General features: G+C 33.9%; 1 protein-coding gene across 9 annotated transcripts in view; it reads right to left on the reverse strand.

Moving 5' to 3' along the window:
• The window catches only part of DGKB (diacylglycerol kinase beta), a 675,344-nt gene that overhangs the window by 404,522 nt on the left and 249,280 nt on the right, over positions 1–21,542 (reverse strand). For all 9 annotated transcript variants that reach the window (XM_070264567.1, XM_023639309.2, XM_070264566.1 and 6 more), the window contains 3 exons: positions 15,412–15,528; positions 6,467–6,540; positions 3,165–3,239 (listed from right to left, as the gene is read on the reverse strand). In XM_070264567.1, coding sequence (XP_070120668.1) covers positions 3,165–3,239; positions 6,467–6,540; positions 15,412–15,528 — 266 coding nt within the window. The remainder of the gene's footprint in view (positions 1–3,164; positions 3,240–6,466; positions 6,541–15,411; positions 15,529–21,542) is intronic.

Raw genomic sequence — 21,542 nt, forward strand, 5'->3', positions numbered from 1 at the left:
TTACCTATCTGTATACTGAGGCCAAATGGATGAAAAGAAAGGAGAAAATAGTCATCTCTTGACATGTTTCTAGAGAACAAGGACTTGAAGCTGGATATAGTAACTATACAAGACTTTGGGCTGTCTACATTTTAGGAGGATGTGAGTGTATTTTCAGTTATATATTTAGTAGTAGCAATATGTTGACTGGTATAATTTTTTTTCAATGCATATGTTCAGAAAAGAAGGGATATTGGACAGCCTAATGGTTGGACTTTAGTGAACACCTATTGTTTATTCCCACCAAGAATTCTTCTTTCATCCTCAGGTTATAGCATCCTCATTTGGCTTTCAGGAAATAAATCATTTTGATGTAGTCTTAACTGGACCCTCAGTCAAGATGCCCCATCCCAAACTAGCCAAAGCTGTGTCGTGAGAAACAAGATAGACCAATAAATTTGCTTCTCCCTGGGCTTTGAATCCTGAGGAAGAAATAAGAATATCAAGAGCAAGTGGAATCAGTTCCTCTCAGCAATAACTCCCATGAGACTTTGTCCTTTTATTTCTGCTACTCTATTTCCTCAAATTGACTTGATCCCTATCTTTTCTGAAACAAAGTTCTTCATTTTTCTATTAATTCTATGAGCAACTTTATAATTTTCCAGTAAACTTTATTTTGGATAAGAAGCCAGGCTATATTTCTGTTGTTTATAGAAAAGTAAATCTAATTAATACCATATTCAACTTTCTAGTTGATCAGAGACATGCAAATAAAGATGATAAGGATATATTTTCACTTACTTTGGACAAAAATAGAAATTATTAAACATAACTAATTTAAAGGAGGTTGTGGGAAATAAGCATTACATACTGCTGCTAGAATTATACTTCAATACAATCCTTTTGTATAACACTTTGGCAGAACCTGATGCAATTAAATTTGAAAATATTCTCAATCAAGCAATTCTACCTATATCAAACTCTTCTGTGAAAATATTTGAACATGATTTCAAAAGAAATAGATAAATTGGCAGATGTTAACTTAGCATATTTGGTAACAACTTAAAATGTAGGCAATCTAGATGTTTATCAATAATGGAATAGCTAACAAAATTATGGAAAATAGTACAGCTCTTAAAAATAATGAGAGTGATCAATATCTACTGAACTTGAACAATATCCATCTTATACTTTTGAATTAAAAAAAGCGAGTTGCACAGCAATAAAAGAACTATACTCCAAGTTGCATACAAAAATCTTTCGATACAAATTACATATGTGTATGTATCTGTGTATATATATAATTACATTATATATATGAATATATTACATACGTACATTATGTTACATGTTTATAAAAGAAGTCCTAGAAGGATACACACAAACAATTCACAATGGTAATCCCTGAGGAGTGGTAGTGCTTAAAGTGGGACTTTTAACTTACTTTCTAAATAATATTCATGGTAGTGTGGATTTTTAGTACATATGTTACTTTCATTTTTTCAATCTATTAAAAGAGTAGAGGATAATAGGATACCTAAAATGGAAAGAATAAAAGGAAATATGTAGTACATATTTAAAGTTGAGTAGGAAAAAAATGAAATGAGAAAACAAGGTTAAACTCAGCATTATTGCAGTATATTTACATACAGCTATAAAGTGGCACGTGTTTTTATTATTAATTAATTCTACTACAAATATTATTGATAATAAATAACAGTAATTGAGGACAAATTATGTGGTAAGCACATTTTTAAATGCTTCATAGGTATCATCCCATTTAACTTCACAACTATCTCATGAGCCAGGTACTATTTTTCTCATTTTATGGAAAAGACAATGAAGACACAGAGAGGTTATGTTACAAGGCTTGTAATTGGCAGAGCCGTTAGGCATTGCATTTAACTATGAAATTCAGGCACAAACTGGATTTACTTGGTCTGGATGGAGCTACGGAGGTCTAAGATGGCTAAACTTTTGAACGCACAATTCCTTAATCCTGCAGAATAAGAGCTACTTTATTGAAGTTTAGAGAATATTAAAGAAGAAGAAAAAAAGCCACCCTAACTTAGCTTCTGCGTTAATAGCCAGACTTTACTTTTGCCTGGCTTTATATAGATTGAGACTTATTGCATGTGGCTCACCCAACCAATAACCTTATCATGATCCTCTAGATTCTGGAATATGGAGCTTGACAAAGGCAGTGTTGTGAACTAAATTCCTGTGGTGACCCTACCTTCTACAGCAAGGAGGTTTCAAATGCATAGCCTTTGAAAACTGGCCCTGGACAACAGGCAGTGGAAGAAAGAGAGGAGTATAACTGTGGAAGCCTATGCTAATTAATTGTACTTTATTTACATTTATTTAACACAAGACACAATGTTATACATTTTATTCTGAGCACTTACAAGAGTACAGACTATTTCAATATTTGGTTTCTAGTTTCTGAGAATAACCTAGCAGACCTTTTTAATCATACTGATTTTTTTAAAAACAGAAGCTTATACAAGGTTTATAGAGCTTTTCTCCACTTCATCTGGTCTAATGTTTACTCTCATGTTGATGGAGAGAAAACAGGTCAGTGGAAGAAGATGACACTAATTAGTTAACTAGACCAAATTAATGACAATTTATTACAGTGCATACTGGTGACATCAAATATATATAGTTTCTGTTGAAAAAATAATTTTATTTTACTACATCTTACCTATTGACAGTAAAGCATTAGAGAGTGATATTCATTAGATTTTGTAAGTAGTAAATGAAAAAATCATGTTATGATTTCTATTCTTTGTTAACTAGCTTTATCTTTACTCTGTAGTAGATATATATTCTGTATTTAACAAGCAGAGGGGAGTGGTTCTTCAAACAGATGGTTTAGAAGTTTAGGCACCCAGCTAGTATGTGTGTGTGTGTGTGTGTGTGTGTGTGTGTGTGTGATTATTAGTAGTAGTACTACGATTACTTCACAATATTTAGAAGGGAGGCAAATCTGCTGGAAACAGGCTATTGTGAAAAACAGTATCTAAACTGGTTTCTCTTATGTACTTGATAGTCAATGATTTTTTTTGTATATTGATCTGGGTCCTGTATTCAAATAACATTAATTCTAGGTATACCAGGCTGTTTATTTAGTTAATTAGTATTAAATGAGTTAATGATGATGATATTTTCCTTACACTTACCCTGGCATTGGTCCATTTCCAGCAAGACTGTAAACCTGACGAGGATTTAGTAGATACTGGAATTTTCTGTAAATTCTATAAAGATGAAAATATAGAAGGAAAAAAGTATTTAGTGATATTTTAAAATTTTTAAATAAACAGTACCCCTTAATGTTATAATTATATATGATTATAATTAAATATATTTGACAAATTTTGCATTAAAAATATTGTAAGTATAATAGCTTAATGGGAACTAATGGTTCTTTTTAAAAAAGAGGCTTGGTAGACATTATAAAAGCAATATAGCTTTTAAATTAGAAACAATGATATTTGCATTATAAATATGCATATGCACTTAGAATATTTTCTATCCTGTTTTTGAATATTATTTAGATAGACTCCAATAAATATTTTTAAAGTATCAGTAAAAAATTGCTTAACTATCTTCTTTTAATAGATTCTTGTGAAATTTATAAGTTATTGGGAAACCTAAGAGATGAAAACTGTCTATCCCAAGCTGAAAATGGGATTGTGCATTTTGTATGTGTGTATGTATGTAAGCAAAGAATGTGACCTCATCTGCCTCATTATTTCATAAAACAATCATCTTGTCAGTCAGCTCACAAAACTGCTAAACTGTCTCAACAGGCACATAGTAAATAGCTCATTTTTTTCTGTAAGAAATCAATCTCTGTATAACAAATGCAACAGACATGTTTCTAAGTACACACATATCCCACGTGGCTGGCATTCTTAGACAAAATATTAAAAGTGCAAGAATATGTTTAGCTTTTAAAAATCGGTTTTCATACGCATGTGAAAATATTACTATATATTTTGCAAACACATTCATACTATGTTTACCCATAGAAACTCCAAATTCACAACATAATATCTGCTTATATCCCCCCACTCCCAAATCTGGAATAACCCTCACATTCTAGTTTTTAATTAATTATATCACCTAGTATCTCAAGAAAGATGAGTTGTTCTTAATGCATCCTTTTTCCAACACCTGAACATGATTAGTGGACAGTCTCGTACCTTCTGCATCACGTCTGTGAAGCCTGGCTAGACCATCTTGCTGCCTTAGTTGAGGCTTTCGAGTTTTCTCACCATCTCTCGAAAACTCTTGCCTATCCAGCCCTCTCCTATACAGTTATTCAACTACGGTCATGATGCTTCCAGGATGAAAGAACTCGCTAGTGTTGAGTTACTTAAAATATTTCATTAAATTGAAAACAGTTTACCTTTCCCCTCCTTCTCCTTAAACTTTAACCTCAGTGACTACCTCCTGGTTCTCTGACAGACACCACGCCCTTCACAAATCTGTCTTTCTCCTTCCTTCACGTGGCAAACATTTACTTATACTAGAACCAACGCAAAAGCTACTTCCTCTCCGAAGACTTCTGAGTCTTCAGAGATAGTCATTTCTTCCTTCGAATTTCTATAGCACTTTCATTTTAAACATTTCTAGTTTAGCATTTACCTTGTGCTATTGCAGTGTATCTGTGTACGTGCCTGCCCCCCTGCGTGACTGTCTTACGTCCTTTATCCCCAGTGTCTAGTAGACTCTGTTTTTGCTCGGGCATCGCTGCCTGAATGAACAATACGTGAACACTTTCACACCTGTTGGCTGGTATGGTAAACTTTGTACGAATCTATAATTCTGCGACCTTTTGCTACTTATCTAATATATCAAAGTCAAAAAAGTCCAAAATATTTTAAAAGGAAAACCCAGAATGGAAGTCCATTGTTTGTGAAAGATGCCTCTTATGCATTCAGGAAAATTTATGTTTGCATTCTTAATAGATCTCCATTAAACCATATTTACATTTCCTTTGACTTTGAATGGTCCCCGTTAGTGTATAAAGGACAAAACATAAGTGGGTGTGCATATAGCTGCACTCAAATATCCTACCTCCCTTCATTAATTTTAATTTACTTATGACCTTAGTGTATCTATATTTTTTTCTTTACAATTTAAAGAAAATTTTTTTTATGTAGTAGGAGAATGAGAAGGCAGATATTCAGTTAAGGGTCATTCTACATACTTAATGTAATCTTAATTTGAGGGGACTGTTTTTCCTTTTGAAATATATCTATTTTTTTCTCTTGACATTTAATTTGTCTCTTATTTCCAACATGAATTTGTCTTATCTAATTCTTTGTGAAGAGTTTACTATTTTCAAGATATCCCAATATTTACAGCTGACAGACTATAAATAGAAAAGGAGAAAATAATTTCATGTCTCTATAAGTGAGGCAACTATTCTCTTTAATAAATCATTGTAAACATTTTAATTATTAAATATTCATTAATTTAAAATAATTTCTATCATGTTTTGCAGAGTAAGAACATAACTATATGTTGAAGAAAGGGAAAAAAACTTTTAAGCAGAAATAACATGTTGCTGATTTGAAAATGAAGAACGCTCTTCATTTCATTGAAATAGAGTTGGAAAGTTAAATGGTAGGAAAGGAAATTACTTTACAAAATTCCATTATTTACAGAAGTGAGTCAACTTCACTATTTTGTAAACCATAAAGGGAATTTCGTTTTGATTAGCATAGTGTTTGTGTGAGTGCTTGTATCTGACTGCTCATTTTTGGTTGGGATTAGTAAAGACTTCTAGAAATTATGAAAGCAGGTATAATCACACTTTTGTTTATGACTCTTCTCTTTAGGAGGACAAAAGATTTACTCTTCAATGTGGTGATTTTCAGATTTTTATTAGATATGATTTAATCATTAATTTATTATAAAAATGAAAATTTTGTGTTGTCAGCCAGAATACTGAGGTACCTGATAATGCAGTTCATTATTATTCAGATTAAATATATTGTGCTTCTCCAGGAAATACAGCATCATGTTTTCAAAAACGCACATGCAGAAAATCATTATAATATATTTTGTCCAGAAGCTGGATATAAATTCTCCTCCTCAGTGTTGGGTTATGATTTACCTGAAGTCAACTTGCTGACCATTTAGAGAACCAATTTTCATTCAACAGTATTTATGTTATGAGCCATGTTGTATGCAAAGCTCTTTGTTAAAGACTATAGGTGACAGGCAGGGTAGAGAGAATTCAGATATCTCAGTTATGACAATAAATATATTTACAAAAGGCCATTATAATAAAGTTTCAAATGTAAAAGCAAGGAAAAATCATATAAATATATTACATATAGATGCTAGCATCATTTATCTCACATTAAAATTAGTAAACCACGAGAAATACTGCTTTTACACAATAATTTTAGTGACTCATTTTACATATATATGACATAGAAAGTAAACATGATTTTTAAAAACATACCGGTCTCCCTGCTTCCCACCACTTTTGGGGTTCACAAAAACCAAAAGCGGATGAGTACCAGGAACAGGAGTGATCTAGAAGAAAAGGTGGATATATGGACCAATTATTCACATTATATATGAAGAGGACGCCTTGTTATTCTAAGTCATGAAACACAAATTAGCAAATTCAAGAATATGGCTCTTTTGTTCTGTAATATGGATAAAAGCCAGATGATAGATAGATCTATTTAGTAACTCAATTACACCCTGTGCTTTGACTATATATATATATATCTCTACAAGAATATCCACTCCACAAAAAGAGGTAGGGTCTAGTTAGGTACAGGGCAGGGCAGAAGGCAGCTGTGAAGATGGCAAAAGTTAGAATAGCCTGAGATGAAAATAAAAGGTACACTTTTTGGAACAGTGAGTAAACCAGCCAGAATAAAGTTGAATATAGTGGGGAAAATTATTAAAAGAAAAGTAAAGGATCAAATTATAGAGAGCCCTACTTTAAAGAAGACCCTTACTTTAGAGCTTTGTGGCATGTGTGGAATTCATCTTCCCAAGAACTTGTGAATAAAGTGGTTTGAAGCCCCTTTCAGTCTCAGAGCCCCTCTCTACACAATGCTTCCTTCATGCTGTCTTGCCCTGCTTGGGCAGTAAAGTGCCAGTTAATCAAATCTATTTGCTAAACAAGAGTCCGTTAAATTGACTGTGTCCCCACTATATGTCACTCACTGCTTTCATAATTACTCATTTCTCAGTTGAACAACAAAAAGTGCCTGCCCTAGTGGAGCTCACAGACAATAAACAAATAAACAAGCAAAGGTGTTTAGTGGTGACTTGTGCCATGGAGAGAAAAAAAGCAGGTAAGGACATGGCAATTTATTGGTGGGAGTAAAGTTGTTTTTGATAGGGTGGTAAACGAGAACTCATATTTTATGTGACTTCAATGTTGAGGTAAAGTCTTTTAAATAAAAATATTCCTATTCGATATACCCCTATAAAACGCCATCTAAATACAGTTTGACAAAACAATTATTTTAGTAGCAAAAGCATACAACTAATGGAGCCCTCTAAATATTAAGTTGAAAAGTTTTAGATCAATTTACTTTTGGAAAGTAGATTCAAAGTGTTCTTTATTGCTGTGTTATTTCCCCCCTAGAAAGTATCCTTAAATATTTAATGAGATAATTAAAAACAATCATTTCACTATATCATACTCTTCCCTCCTGCTTAAACAATATAAGTTAAAATATTCTACCAAGATATTTTCTTCCAATTCTTAAGTGAAATGACATTTTTCTAATGAGTACAGGCACTGGGAAAACGTTAAAATCTTCACATTGGCTATAAGAGAAGGTTGTGTAAGATATTCTTAATTTTTCTCTTCTTATCCCACTTGTTCTCATTACAATCTGCTGTGTCTGTCTGTGTTTTACTTTCTTTTGAAAAGAGGACACGGGTTCTTTGTTCCTGATTTGTCTCTGATTCAGCTGGGAGATGAGACAGATGAACCGGATCTGTAGTAACTTCCTAGTTCTTCTCCCCTGGACCAAATGTGCCCGGTCAATTAATGTAAAGAAAAAGTGCCGCCTAAGTTAAGTCATTGTCCTACGGGCTTACAACGTGTGCACTTCTCCCTCCATTGAAATGTAAAATGAAGAAACACTAAAACACATCTTTCTCTGAAGACTAGTATTCAATTTTCTTTAATTCTCATCCTATCATAAAATCAAATAGAACTCCTGAAGTTTTTACATGCCAAAAGTAATGCTAACAAATGTGGATTTTAGTTGGTTTTTGCACTTAGTTTGAATTGTTGCTCCTTATTCTTAAATAGAGGTGAGACTCTCAAGGTAAAGGTCAGTACCATGCTACATAACCTTGTGTTCTAAGTTGCACATTATTATGAACAATTAAATATCCCACTAGAATAGATTATGGGTTAGTAGAGAACCTCAAAATACAAAACTCTAGATCTTATTTTTAGAAGTGAGTAAATGGATAAATAGGTCAAATGGATTAGAAACATAGAAGAGAATTTAGATAAAGGAAGAATTTAGTAGAATAATGATACTTTACAAGAGACAAAAGTCAAATGCTCGAAATGAAAACACAGGAATAATAAAATCAGCTAGGGATCATTTCCTCACATATCCCCTTATCACAAATTAGGCTTATAAAATAAGACTATCTAAAAATAAAACATTAGGGGCCGGCCCCCTGGCCGAGTGGTTAAGTTCAGGCCCAGGGTTTAGCCAGTTTGGATCCTGGGTGCGGACATGGCACCACTCATCAGGCCATGGCAAAGTGGCATCCCACGTAGCACAGACAGAAGGACCTACAACTAGAATATGCAACTATGTACTGGGGGACTTTGGGGAGAAGAAGAAGTTAAAAAAAGAAAATTGACCACAGTTGTTAGTTCAGGTGCCAATCTTTGGAAAAAAACTAAATTAAAAAAATAAAAATAAAACATTAAAATACATATTTCTTTCAGAGAGCTTTAAGAAGTTGTAACTTTTAAGAAGTTGTAACTTGTAAGAATGCAAAGAAATATTCCAAGTAGGAAAAAAAGTGTCTATGTTTTGTCTGACAAGATATAATTGGAAGCTGCTGTGGACTGAATTGCGTATACTCAATTCCTATGTTGGAGCCCTATCCCCCAATGTGATGGTATTTGCAGATGGGGCCTTTGGGAGACAATTCAGGTTAGACAAGTTCATGAAGGTGAGAGCTTCGTGATTTGCATTAGTACCCTGATGAGATGAGGAAGATAGATCTCACTCTCTCTCTCTCTGTCTTCTGTGCACGCATAAAGACAAGGTCATGTGAGCATACAGAGAGATGGCAGCCACCTACAAGCCAAGGGAAGAGGCCTCAGAATGAAACCTACCTTGCCACACCTTGATCTTGAACTTTTCAGCCTCTAGAACTGTGAAAAATAAATATCTGTTCTTTTAAGCCACCCAATCTATGGTATTCTGTTACAGCAGCCCACTCTGACTAATACAGAAGGATTGTATGGAAACTTAAGAAATGCTCTTTAATAAAGAAGAGTGAGAGCTTCTAGTCATTTTCCTCCTCATGCCAGCATGAAATTTGACATCGTGAGGACCAGTAACCATCTTTGACCTTGAAGATGCCACGGGTAGAGGGTGGGAAAGATAGTAACAGTGCTGATGAAAATATGGAGCTGTCTTATTAGCCCCATTTCCGGAGATCTTACTTCTGGACTTCATTTACATGAGACAAAAATTTATGGCTATCTTGTCCAAACCACTGTTATGTTTTGTTTGGTCCTTGTTTTGTTGTTTCCTGTTAAATGCTGCAGAACTAACTGTAACTGATATGAAAGATAGGATCCATAGGGGCACAGAATTGAATACAGATGGAACCAGGCATAGAAGCTTTATTCTTCATCTAACTTGTTAATGTCTCTAGTCCCTGAGTGAAGAACAACAGAAACTTGATATCAAAATCCATGAACAGCCTCTTTATTTCATGTTATATTACATTATGCTATTCTCACTATTGAATATGGGCATAATCATTTTCAGTCAATCCTTGCATGACTTAAATAGTCTGAGATAAGGAAAAAATGTAGGTATTATTAGATGTGATATTTCAGTTAGTTAATTCAATCTATCTGCTTCCAGATTCTGTTTTCCAGAGAAGTCTAAATCAGGTAAGAACTGACTTCTGGAATTCAGAATTCAGTTGAGAGGAGCTAATTTGTTGTAATGCAAATCATTTATACTTAAAGGAATTCAAGTAGATTAAAGGAATACAATGTTTTCTTAGTTTCTGAAACTCACTATGTCTGATTTGGATGAATAAAGTTTTAGAAATACAATAAAATTATTGTAAATTTCTTACAAATTTTTTTTATTTTACAGTGATATTTTTTAATACTGTGAAACAATTTCAAATTTGCAGAAAAGTTGCAAACACTGTACAAATATGTTTTTCCTGAACCATTTGAAAGTGAGTGGCCAAAATCATGCTCCATCACTTCCATTAACTGTCAAAATAAGTGTGTTAACATGATTTTGGACTAGCTTCTTTTGTTATAAAAGCCATTATTGAAATGTGAAATGTGAATGGAATCTCAGGATTAGATAGCACTAATTTATCAGTTTTATCTTCCAGTTCACTAATTCTCTTTTGAACTATATCTAACACAGTCTTTAACATAACAAATTTTGAATTTTTACTTTCATACCATAATTCTGAAATAAGATGTACAACTCAGTTATTTTGAAAACTGATTTATAGCCATCCTGAAATATCGTACCCTTTTTGTTATAGATTTTGGTGGGATGGGAGGGGAAAGATAAAAACACAAATATATAAAAGATTCTGTTAGCCTAACCCTATTTGTTCTTGGAAGTAAATACTTACACAGCACTTGAAATAATTTTAAGTGGGACAGTATACAAAGCTGTTATGTATGATGAAAGCGAGTTGATCTGGTTGACATGTGAAAGAACCCTGAACCTGTTCGCAGCCTCCCCTCACTCTCCATTGTGCTTGAAGCATCTCTGCAGAACCCTGGGCTTCTCAAAACAGTTTTTAAAAGACATTGGGATAGGGTAATTCAGTATAACCAAGAAAATATTAATAATGGGAGAAAGCATTCAAGAAGATTTTACAGCATCTGTGGTACCTGAAATCTTAAAGAATGGTTATAAATTGGGTGTGAAGGGCATTCCAAAAGGAGACAATTCATATTGGATTCTCCACTATAGATAATAGAGCAAAACATGTGAAATCTTATTTACTCACATTAAGGGGAAATTTCACATAGTAATATTAAAGTCAGTCTGGCTTGGGATCCCAGTTCAACCACTCCTCCCTATGTAGACTCTCTCCCTTTGAGACCTCATTTCACCCTAACGGTTTGAAGTGCCGTCAATATGCCTTTTGCTTCCAAATTCATATCTCTCTTTTCGCCTGAATTTTGGTGAATTCTGGTCTGCCTGCTTACTTGACATCCCCATTTGAGTGTCTAACAGCATCAGAATTTCTCTCCAAATCTTATTGACCCAGACCCTTCTCCATATCATTCAATGGCAACTCTATAATTTCAGTTGCATGGGACAAACATTTTGCAGATGTCCCTAACTGCTCACTTCTAAATGAGGCCTAATTTATCCATCTTACTTAAAATTATAGACAACTCCAACTCTCAACTCTGACACTTCTTACCTTACTCAGCTCCATTTTTTCCCCTATCATTTATAATCTAGCACATTACATGTATGGAGACAGGGACTCAGTTTAAAGGTTCTTTTAATACTCAAAGTATAGTGTAATAATTCCAGACTTAAAGAGGGGGCTAAAATGATAATGAAGAGCTCATTATGAAAGAATCAACAGGCTTGAGGATAGGAAAGTAGGCAAGGAACACACATACACATACACAGACTTCAATCAAAGAAAGGGAACTAATTTTATACACACATACAGTTGTGTACAGTGCATATGTGTATGTATAGTTCACAATCTTGGTGATGATAAGAATGAGATATTGTAAATAAGAAAGACAACAGGGACAGGAAGCAGTGGTGGTGGGGGACAACACTGGTTCAGTTTTAGATATTTCGGTATAAAGCTTCCCCTTTTCTTCTTGTTAATGCAAGAGTATTACAAACTAGAATTTTCGGTCCTCCAGTGACCTTTTTATTTAGAAATTTTTTTCAAAGAATAATTAGGGACTAGCTAACATCAGCTTAATACATTTTAAAAAATACTTCTGTTTTTCTACTAATTTGTTCACGTGTGGATAGTCATCTGTATTTTTACACCTCTTGCATGTTAAGAAGTTGTACTTTCAATTACATTGGATCATATGTATTAAGTGTAAACGTATGGTGTGAGCGATGACAAAGACAGAGTACCCAACCACCTCTACTTGAAGTCCCGTAGGACTCGGGTTAATTAATGAGACTCATCCTAAGGTTATACATGATCTATTACTTCCTCTAATTAGAAATAATAATCCTGATCATTATGCTGGTTAGCTGGAAAGAAGTAAGATGAATGTGCTTAACTATGATTAATAGTCTTCTTTAAGCAGTGTAGCTCTCTTCTGTCACTGAGTTATACGCAAACTGGGCTGCAACTCAATGCTTTTTCATGATATATATTTTTTAAAACTCAAGGAAAAAATTAATTTTCTCAAAGATCTTTTTACCTTTCCTGATAAAGAACAACCATTTTATTATTTTAAAATTGATTACCACAACAAAAAATTACTTAGTTTTCCATTTTGCATGTAATAGCTATCCAAGAATGTGTTCTTTTACTTTTTTTATATTTTCCCCAAAATTATGTTAATACCTATTTGTATCATGTTTTAGTCCATTCTGCTGAGGTGAAACAGACTATTGCACATAAAAATTTAAAATTCAAAAAATTATGAAGATGATGATCATTACAGTATTTATTTACTGCTTTTTAGGAAGGGCTGATGTCTACACGTTGCTTACCCACAATTTTACCTAACACTTTTGTGTGCCAAAGAAAGTTATGAAAAATTATCTGTTAGAGAGACTAAACACATCCACAGAGAAAGTTAAGCATCTTTGTTTTTAATGTGACTAGTTTAATTGTAACAAGATTGAATATTTTGCATTCTTTTTTGAATTAAAAAATATGGCTAATACTGCTATGTCAATTTAAAGCCTTTAAAACACTCTGCGTGTACCATTCAATTTTGGTTCTGATGTCTGGGTAAAGTCAAATAGGACTATTTAAATCTTAGGGAACTGAGACCAGAGAAGTTATAATCCTAGTGCATACATGATTTTTAGCTCAAAATTTGCAACAATATAAAAGTCCGTGGAAGAACAAGGTGGTCAGGAAATTTAGCACTTACACACCTGTTAAAATTTATTAACCAAGGAGATGGAGTATCTTAGGAGTAAAATACATAAACTCTGACTCAGATGGTCCTCATTCAAACCCTCGCTTTCCCACTGACTAATTGTGAGGCCTTGGGTATAAATTTACTCCTGAACACCAGTATGCTCATTTGCAAAGCGGTGATAAAAATAATGATATTTATCATGTGTTTATTGAGAAAATTAAGAATTAATATTTACCTTAAATGTTTATTGAGAGAATCCACTTAATTAACATGCATAAAATATTATCATAGTGCCTAGTATACTGTTTAACAAATGATGCCTGTTTCCTTTGCATGTTGAGAAGTATGTGCCTACCATGTGTGAAATACGCTTGAATCTTAAAATTAGGTTTCCCTTTTGTTATTTTCATTGCAGGAATTCAGAGTGATTAAAGATTTAAACTAATCAATATTTGCCATTGAAATGTTAAATTTATAAATATTGATTATTTTTCACTAAAAATTTCACAGGATCACTTAATAAATTCAATTTTTTTGCTATCAAAATTGTGGATAGATTTCATATTTGGGACTTCAGTGAGATTACTAAAGACAAAGACATGATTTCCAAAAAGTGCAGATCAGGATTTCCTCTTTTGATAATTAACTCCCATACTATTTAACCAAAGTAATAATTTTATCATTCAGAATTTCCTCTTTTTATATTTGGGTTTAATAATTCATAAAAGGTTTTTGATTCTCAATGTGTTTTATTAGATCAAAACAAAGCATTAACCTGATTATCAATATTTAGGCAATTATTAAATTTTCAATGAGATATTCACAACAATAAAGAAACAAGCATTTAGGCAACTACTGTATGCTCTGAACTGTGCTTGCAAACTAAGGAATGTGAAAGAAACAATCCATAGTATCACAGATAAAATAATAAATAAAAGAAGAAGGTATAAAATCATGTATACTGAATGCAAGTGTATAACATAATATATCTTTGTAGGGTAAGTGGTTGGTAAATTTTCCTGGAGAACATGAAACTTGAAGCAGATTCTTAAGGAAAGGAATTGGAAATTGGAAGAGAGAAACATACAGATAGGAAAACAAAAAAAAAGGGAACTCCACAATCTATAATTTCCTAGATTAAGCCAACTTCATTGATTGCTTTCATGTTGGAGTGAGAAACGGGAAAATAAATAAAATACATTGAATCTATATGATGTCTTAAAATGCAGATGGAAAGAACTCTTTTTTTTTTTTTTTGCTGAGGGAGATTTGCTCTGAGCTAACATCTGTTGCCAATCTTCCTCTTTTACTTCAGGAAGATTCACCCTGAGCTAACATTTTTGCCAATCTTCCTTCATTTTGTATGTGGGTCGCCACTGATGAGTGGTTTAGGTCAGAGCCTGGGAACCGAAGCCAGGCCACAAAGCGGAGCACGCCAACCTTAACCTCTAGAACACGAGGCAGTCCCAGGAAATCTTATTCTTGATGTTACAGACTCCAGGGATAATTTAGAGGTTTTTAAAGTACTAGAAACATGATTTTGAGCTACCTGTGTTTACTTAAACTAGAAATATATATGGTGATTCAATTTTCACTTAAAACTCTGGATGATATGGGTAAATTATACTATATTCTTTATTTTTATTATTTATTTAGAAACAAAAGTATCCAAACAGGTAGAGTTTATTTTATTCTTTCTTAAAGAAATTTGTTGCCACCAAAATGATTCTTCCAAATAGAAGCAAGAATATATGTGGAGAAAGTACACTTGTAAATAGACAATACATGTGTATATAATAAATGTGTATATTTACTAATAATTTGCAAAAACTTCAGATTGCCAAAATATCTCTTACCAATTTGTTTAAATGGAGACATCATAAAGGTTAATCTAATCAGAATATCACTCTGTCAATCAACCATAAAACTGACATCCTTATAAATTAATAAAGATCTTTCTGAAGTTGTCTGCTGAGCAAATCTGTGCATTAAATAAATGTGTTGATAGCTGGAAATATGCCCCTGTAGGAGCACAGAAGTAACAAACATGACAGCTACCAGGATTTGGATTAAAAGAATCCTACCTGTAGGCCTTGTCCATCCACAGTAACGGAGTTGGCTCTTTGCATTTTGTTTTTGTCGATCACTTTGTTGGGCTGCTGGGAATCACCCTTTTCCTTTTTCACTGTTGCTTGTCTTTCCTGCAAGGAAAAAACATTTTATAAAAATGTTGAATTGTTTTATTCTAAAGGACAACATACAGAAGAGTTTCACGGCTACAAACTTGGGCCCAAATTCCTAATTTTGAGTTTCTAGTAAATAATATGAAAGCTGTTGGTTTCAACTGGCTCAATATATATGATAGATGCATGATCAAAATATCAGTTACAGAAAGGTTGTGAAAGAAAACCAAATTGTATTATCCCTGTGTGCCCAATTATCTATGACTCTACCAAAAGTTATTAAGAACTACTAAAGATAATTATTGTCACAAACAATGGTACAGATAACTAATGTAGAACTATAATTTAAACAATTTGGTACTGAGCACTAAAAATAATGCTTATAAATACATGCAACATTGAAAATGAATACATGATGGACGTTTAAGCTACTATTTACATCAAGGATGGCATAAAACTTAAAACTCATGCTCCATCCCAGCTAATTCCTTTGTTCACCAAAATGGAAAAATTCCTTATAGCTCTCTGCTCCTTGTTTCTATATCCTCTCATCTTGCTCTCTCTTCAACCCAACTCAATAAACTTTTATCACCATTAATCCATCAAGTCAGCTTTTACTAAAATCACCAGTGATCCTCTCATTGCCACACGTGTGGTCAGTCTTCATCTCAACTTTTAAGCAGCATTTGACAGAATTGACATCTTCTTCCCTCTTGAAAACTTGCCTCACCGTATTTCCAGTACACGTTTTGCTCTTAGATCTCTACTTACTTTACCACCTGCTCCCTCATAGGCTCTTTGGTTGCTTCCTCCTCCAGCTTTACAATCCAGAACCCTTGAACTTCCTTGGACCTCTCATCTTCGCTATCTACACTCACTCCCTACGTCACTTCACTTAATCTCAAGGCTTTCAATTTCAACTTTATGATGAAGACTTCTAAATTTATATTTCCTGTTCAGATATCTCCCTTAACCTTACTTAACTTCTATATACAAATGTCCTTTCTATCTTTACACATGAGGATCTAAAATGCATTTCAATTTTAAAATGCCCAAAACTATTTCTTTTTTTTACTTTCCTGCCTACACCCCTTGAAAATAAATCCAAAACCGGACAATTACTCACCACTTCCATCATTACATGACTTAAGCCATCATTATCTTATTTGTCTGAATTATTGTAACCATCACCTAACGGATCAATCTGTTTCCATCTTTGTCTCCTTACAGTCAGTTCTCTATACAACAGCCACATTCATCCCTTTTCACTCCACTTCGGCTACACCCACGTCCTCATTGTTGCTTGATCACGGTAATCATGCTTTTACTTCAGGGCTCTTGCAATCATTCTGCTGGAAAGATCTTCTTCAAATATTTGTTGGGCTTGCTCCTCATTTACTTGAGGTTTCTGGTCAAATGTCAGACAGCCTTCTCTATTCTCTTTAACCTCCTTTTATACATACACACACCCACATATATATGTTATATATATATATAGTTGTTGTTGTTGTTAGTGCTGTGGAGTCAATTCCATCACCTAGGGACCCTGTGTACAGCAGAGCAGAACCCTGCCTGGTCTTTTTGTGCCATCTTCTCACCTTTCAGCACTACATCAGACAATGCTGTGCTGTTATTCACAGGGTTTTCATCTCCAATTTTTTCAGAAGTGGGTGGCCACGTCCTTCTTCCCAGTCTGTCTAATCTAGAAGTTCCACTGAAACCTGTCCACCATGGATGACTCCACTGGTGTTTGAAATACCAGGGACATAGCTTTCAGTATCACACAGCTACACATAGCTACCACAGTTTGACAACCAGCAGACAGGTGTGGTGTGGTTCCCCGATCAGGAAATGAACCGGGGCTGTGGTGGTGAGAGCAGCGATCTTAACCACTAAACTATGAGCACCTGTAATTTATTACAACCTGAAATGTTATCTATTTAATTCATTTAAGGCTGGTCTTCTCCCACTTTAATGAAAGCTCCATAAGAGAAAGGACTATGTTTGCCTCACTGTTCTACATGAGATCCTAGATCAGTGCCTGACAAAAGTTAGGACAAATGAGTGGAGAAATAAATGAATCATAATTAAAAATCCAAAATTTTGTAAAGGTCCTGAAGCACTGTGCTGAGAAGACTTTGTGGGCCATGTCTCAGCTTGGTGTGAAAAATTGTCTTGATCACTTAAATGTCTGCCATGTGTGCTTAAATGCTTGCCTGCCACGTATCTCCTATTGCTTATTCAGATATATATTCCTAGTCCATATATTTGCTTTTCAGAGTATCATTTCAATTTCTGTAATTTGGGAAAATATTTTTAAGTGGACTTAAAAGTAAAGCTCTTTTTAAATAGATTAGGGTTGGGTAGATCAGAAAACATCTCAGATCAAAATAAATGCTAATCAGTATAGTCCATTTACCTTGCAATTTCATGTGCAAAAACACTGAATATATTTTTTGTATGGCTGAAAATGGATGGCATAATAGGATTTCTGAAATTCATATTCTTTGGAAAATAATGTACTTTCATATAGCATAATTTCAGGCAAAAAATTTGATATTTTTAAAGATAGATCATTTTTTCGAAGCTTGCAAATTATAATTTTGTCCGTAGATAGTTAAGGGTATAATGCATAGAAAGATTGCATTATAGAATGAGGTTTGGAGTCAGGAAGCCTGAGTTGAATCCTATCTCTGCTCCCTAAATAGTATGTAACCTTAGAGAATTTACTTACTCAAGATCGAGATAGTCATACCTATTTCTCAGAGTTGGGTAAAGTTTAATGCAAATTGTACAAAGTTCTAACATTGGGTCTGGATTAGAGTATGTGCTCAGTAAATGAAATTTATTACAAATATTGTAAAATAGGTGTGGTCTTCCTATTACGCTGTTCATTAATATTACCGTTACGCAAAGTGTCTGTTATATTTCCAAATGCATATACATGAAAAAATTCCACTAGTTTACACCATGTGCATGTTTAAATAAGTAAAGCTCAATGTTTATATTGGAAAATCCATAGCTTGTTTTAAGAGTTCAAAAATGTAATACCATTGGTGAGTATGGGAATAATTTATGCGTTCTTACCTGCAGGTAAATAAAACATGATAATAATATCCTATAAAAATCCACAATATGAAAGATATACCTTATCTTATATACTTTATATTCTGCTGTATAGTCCAGCAATTGTTATTTATCATTTAATTCCTAAAATGCTGAGGTTACAAGAATTAAATAAAATTTAAGTTGATTAGTTACATTGGAACTGGGTATATGTGACCGGACTATTTATATAGGTAATTCTAGAAATTAAAGATGTATAAGTATATATCAGTAAAGAACTACCAAATAATCTACTAACAGTATTTTTTTCTTGGCTGTGCATGTAGCTGGGGAAATTCCCGTGTGGAAACAATCTCCAACTAGCAGATAGCAGTTGATTAAGTGGCTTCATGTCTCTCCAGGGAATCATCCCTCTGAGTCAATTGTGGAGACACTAAACAACTGCTCTATAGTAACATTTGTAAAAAGCAAAAACAAATTTTAAAACCCTGAATAGAATTTTCAATTGATAAGGTTTTATTTTTGAAAACTATAATTATAATTGTATATAACAAATTAAAAAATGCTCAGTATCTATCTGTATGTGAATTTCATTAAATAACCTGGATAATACTAAAATGAACATTTTTTAAACACACATACACCAAGCAAACCAAGTGGTTTCTTTGTTTGAGGGAAATATGCTTAGTGGGTGGAATTTGTGGAATTAATCGTCTGAAAATTTAAAAACAGGAGAGACTCATAACCATTTAATTTTTCCCAGGGTTTCTTTTTATGATACTCACTTGCTCTATATTTATTTTCAAATTGTATAGAAGTCTCTCTGAGATAATTCACTATACTTTATTCAGGCAGCATGAGCTACCAAGAGGGAAGTTGGATACTTTCTCCCATTTCCACTGAGAAAAATCTTTCCTATTCTGTATAAGAGACAGGAAGGGGGAAGCAATGGCATCCTTGAAAAATCTGCTGTCCAGAACCATTTCACTAGGCTGTTTGGGGAGCTAATTAACCCTGACTGGCAGAGCTCTATTCGAATATTGAAGAGAGTTACTCCCAGTCATGAAGTTACCAAAAAGTTTCAGGAAGAGCTCGCTAACCTTATTTTGCCTCATTATTCAGGATAAAATTGCTCTCTGATAACAGGGGGCAGTGCTCATCACTTCAGCTTTAGCTCTTTTAAGTTTTGGTGCTCAAAATCACAAAATAAATTACTTTGTTATAATTAAGGCAAATTTTGTTCTGCCAGATAAATTATCCCAGTTACAAAAAGAATTGGAAAATTATTGTTTTAATCAATAAAAATTATTCAAACACTGAAAGAGCTACTCCAACTAAAAAAAAGAAAGAAAATATAGAACCTATAACTACAAAATATCAAATGCAGTTATTGATATTTCAGCGTTTCCAAATAGCAAGCATTTGCGTTTGCTACGCGGCAGACACTTTTAACACAGAACTCGATGTTTTGTGATCCTCAGACTCTCCAAGTAGCACAATAGATCTTCACTGGGGAATATATTGTATTAGAATTCCAAAGAATAATCATCCTCATAAACACAGAAGAAAAGCTGAAAAGACCATTCACAGAAAACAGAAAGATGAAATAAATGAAATAAAAAGACCTCACTTTAAATATGTGCTCTAAAAAAATCTTTTTCTATATCATGCTGGTTCTCAAGAGGTGGAGTAGTTCTACATTGCTGAAAACTGCTTTCACAAAAGGGACGTTTACCACAATACTTAAGCCTGCTGTTATTGATCACTCACAAACTACAAGCAGCAAGCGATGATTACTTCAGGCACGGGGTTTTCTTCTTTTTGTCCAGTCTCAGCAGGAGAGACAAGCTGGAGCAAAGCACCTCGACTGGTACCAAGCCACAAAGGAGAGGAGTGCGCTTTGCTGCCAACAGCATCCTTCACCGGAATCCTAGAACCTGCTTTATCTGCTACTTCACCACTTGCCTGAATGGAGACTTTTCTCTTTCTGCATTGCAGCTAGGCCACAAGGATCTCCCAGAAACTCTAGAATTTTAACGCAAGGATACTTGGATATTCACAATATAAAAGATCTCCCTGACGCAGAAGTGTCATATTCATTGAGCCTTTTAAGGGGTACGAGCTCCGAGAAACCAACTTACAGCTGCAAGCTGCCCCTTTAATGATTGTGACCTTATTATAAGATTTGAGCATTTTCCTGCTGAGAGAAACAAATTCATTTCAAAAATGGCAAAGGCTTTAAATCTACTAGGAATCCTTGGAAGTTGCAGCAAAACTTATTATTACTGAGTAGCAAAGTAATCTTGATCTTTAAAAAATATTTTATAAACTTTTAAACATAAATATAATAAATGATATAAAGTATTGATTTCGATTTCTTTTTAATTGGTTAAATAAGTACTTATTAAAAAACAAAAACAAAAATTACTTTGGGCAAAGGCAAAAGTATAAGCTAGGAGGCCAAATTCCAGCTTTGTCTCCTATTTGCTGGGGAAACTTGGGCAAGCTATTTACTATCTCTAAGCATCGTTGAATTCATCTACAAAATGAGAAGTTTCATATCGTAAGGAATTGAGAAAATGTAGATAAAGTTACCGGCATAAAATAAGCACTCAGTAAATGGCAGTAATTTTTAAAATATAAAAAAAGAATATTCGTACTTTTTATCATGTTTAACCCAGGTACGCTGCTTAGATCATGATAAAGATGGGTGTTGTGAAGAAGTATTTCACTTTATGGTACGGTATTTGTCCACTAAGTCACCACACTGGCATAACTGTTGTGGTCATCTGGATTGGGTCTTTTAGGGGAGATGGGAGGCAACAAATTAGACAGAATGAAGCCTAGCCTACAAGTACCTGGAGGTGCGCTCACCTCCCAAACTCGAAGGAGCAATTTGTGACTTGATCCTTGAGTCCTGGCTCACACGTTACACGTGATGTACATATTTTCTCCTGGGACAATTT

Source organism: Equus caballus, chromosome 4 (assembly GCF_041296265.1).
Source record: "Equus caballus isolate H_3958 breed thoroughbred chromosome 4, TB-T2T, whole genome shotgun sequence".
In the NCBI taxonomy this organism is placed as follows: Eukaryota; Metazoa; Chordata; class Mammalia; order Perissodactyla; family Equidae; genus Equus; species Equus caballus.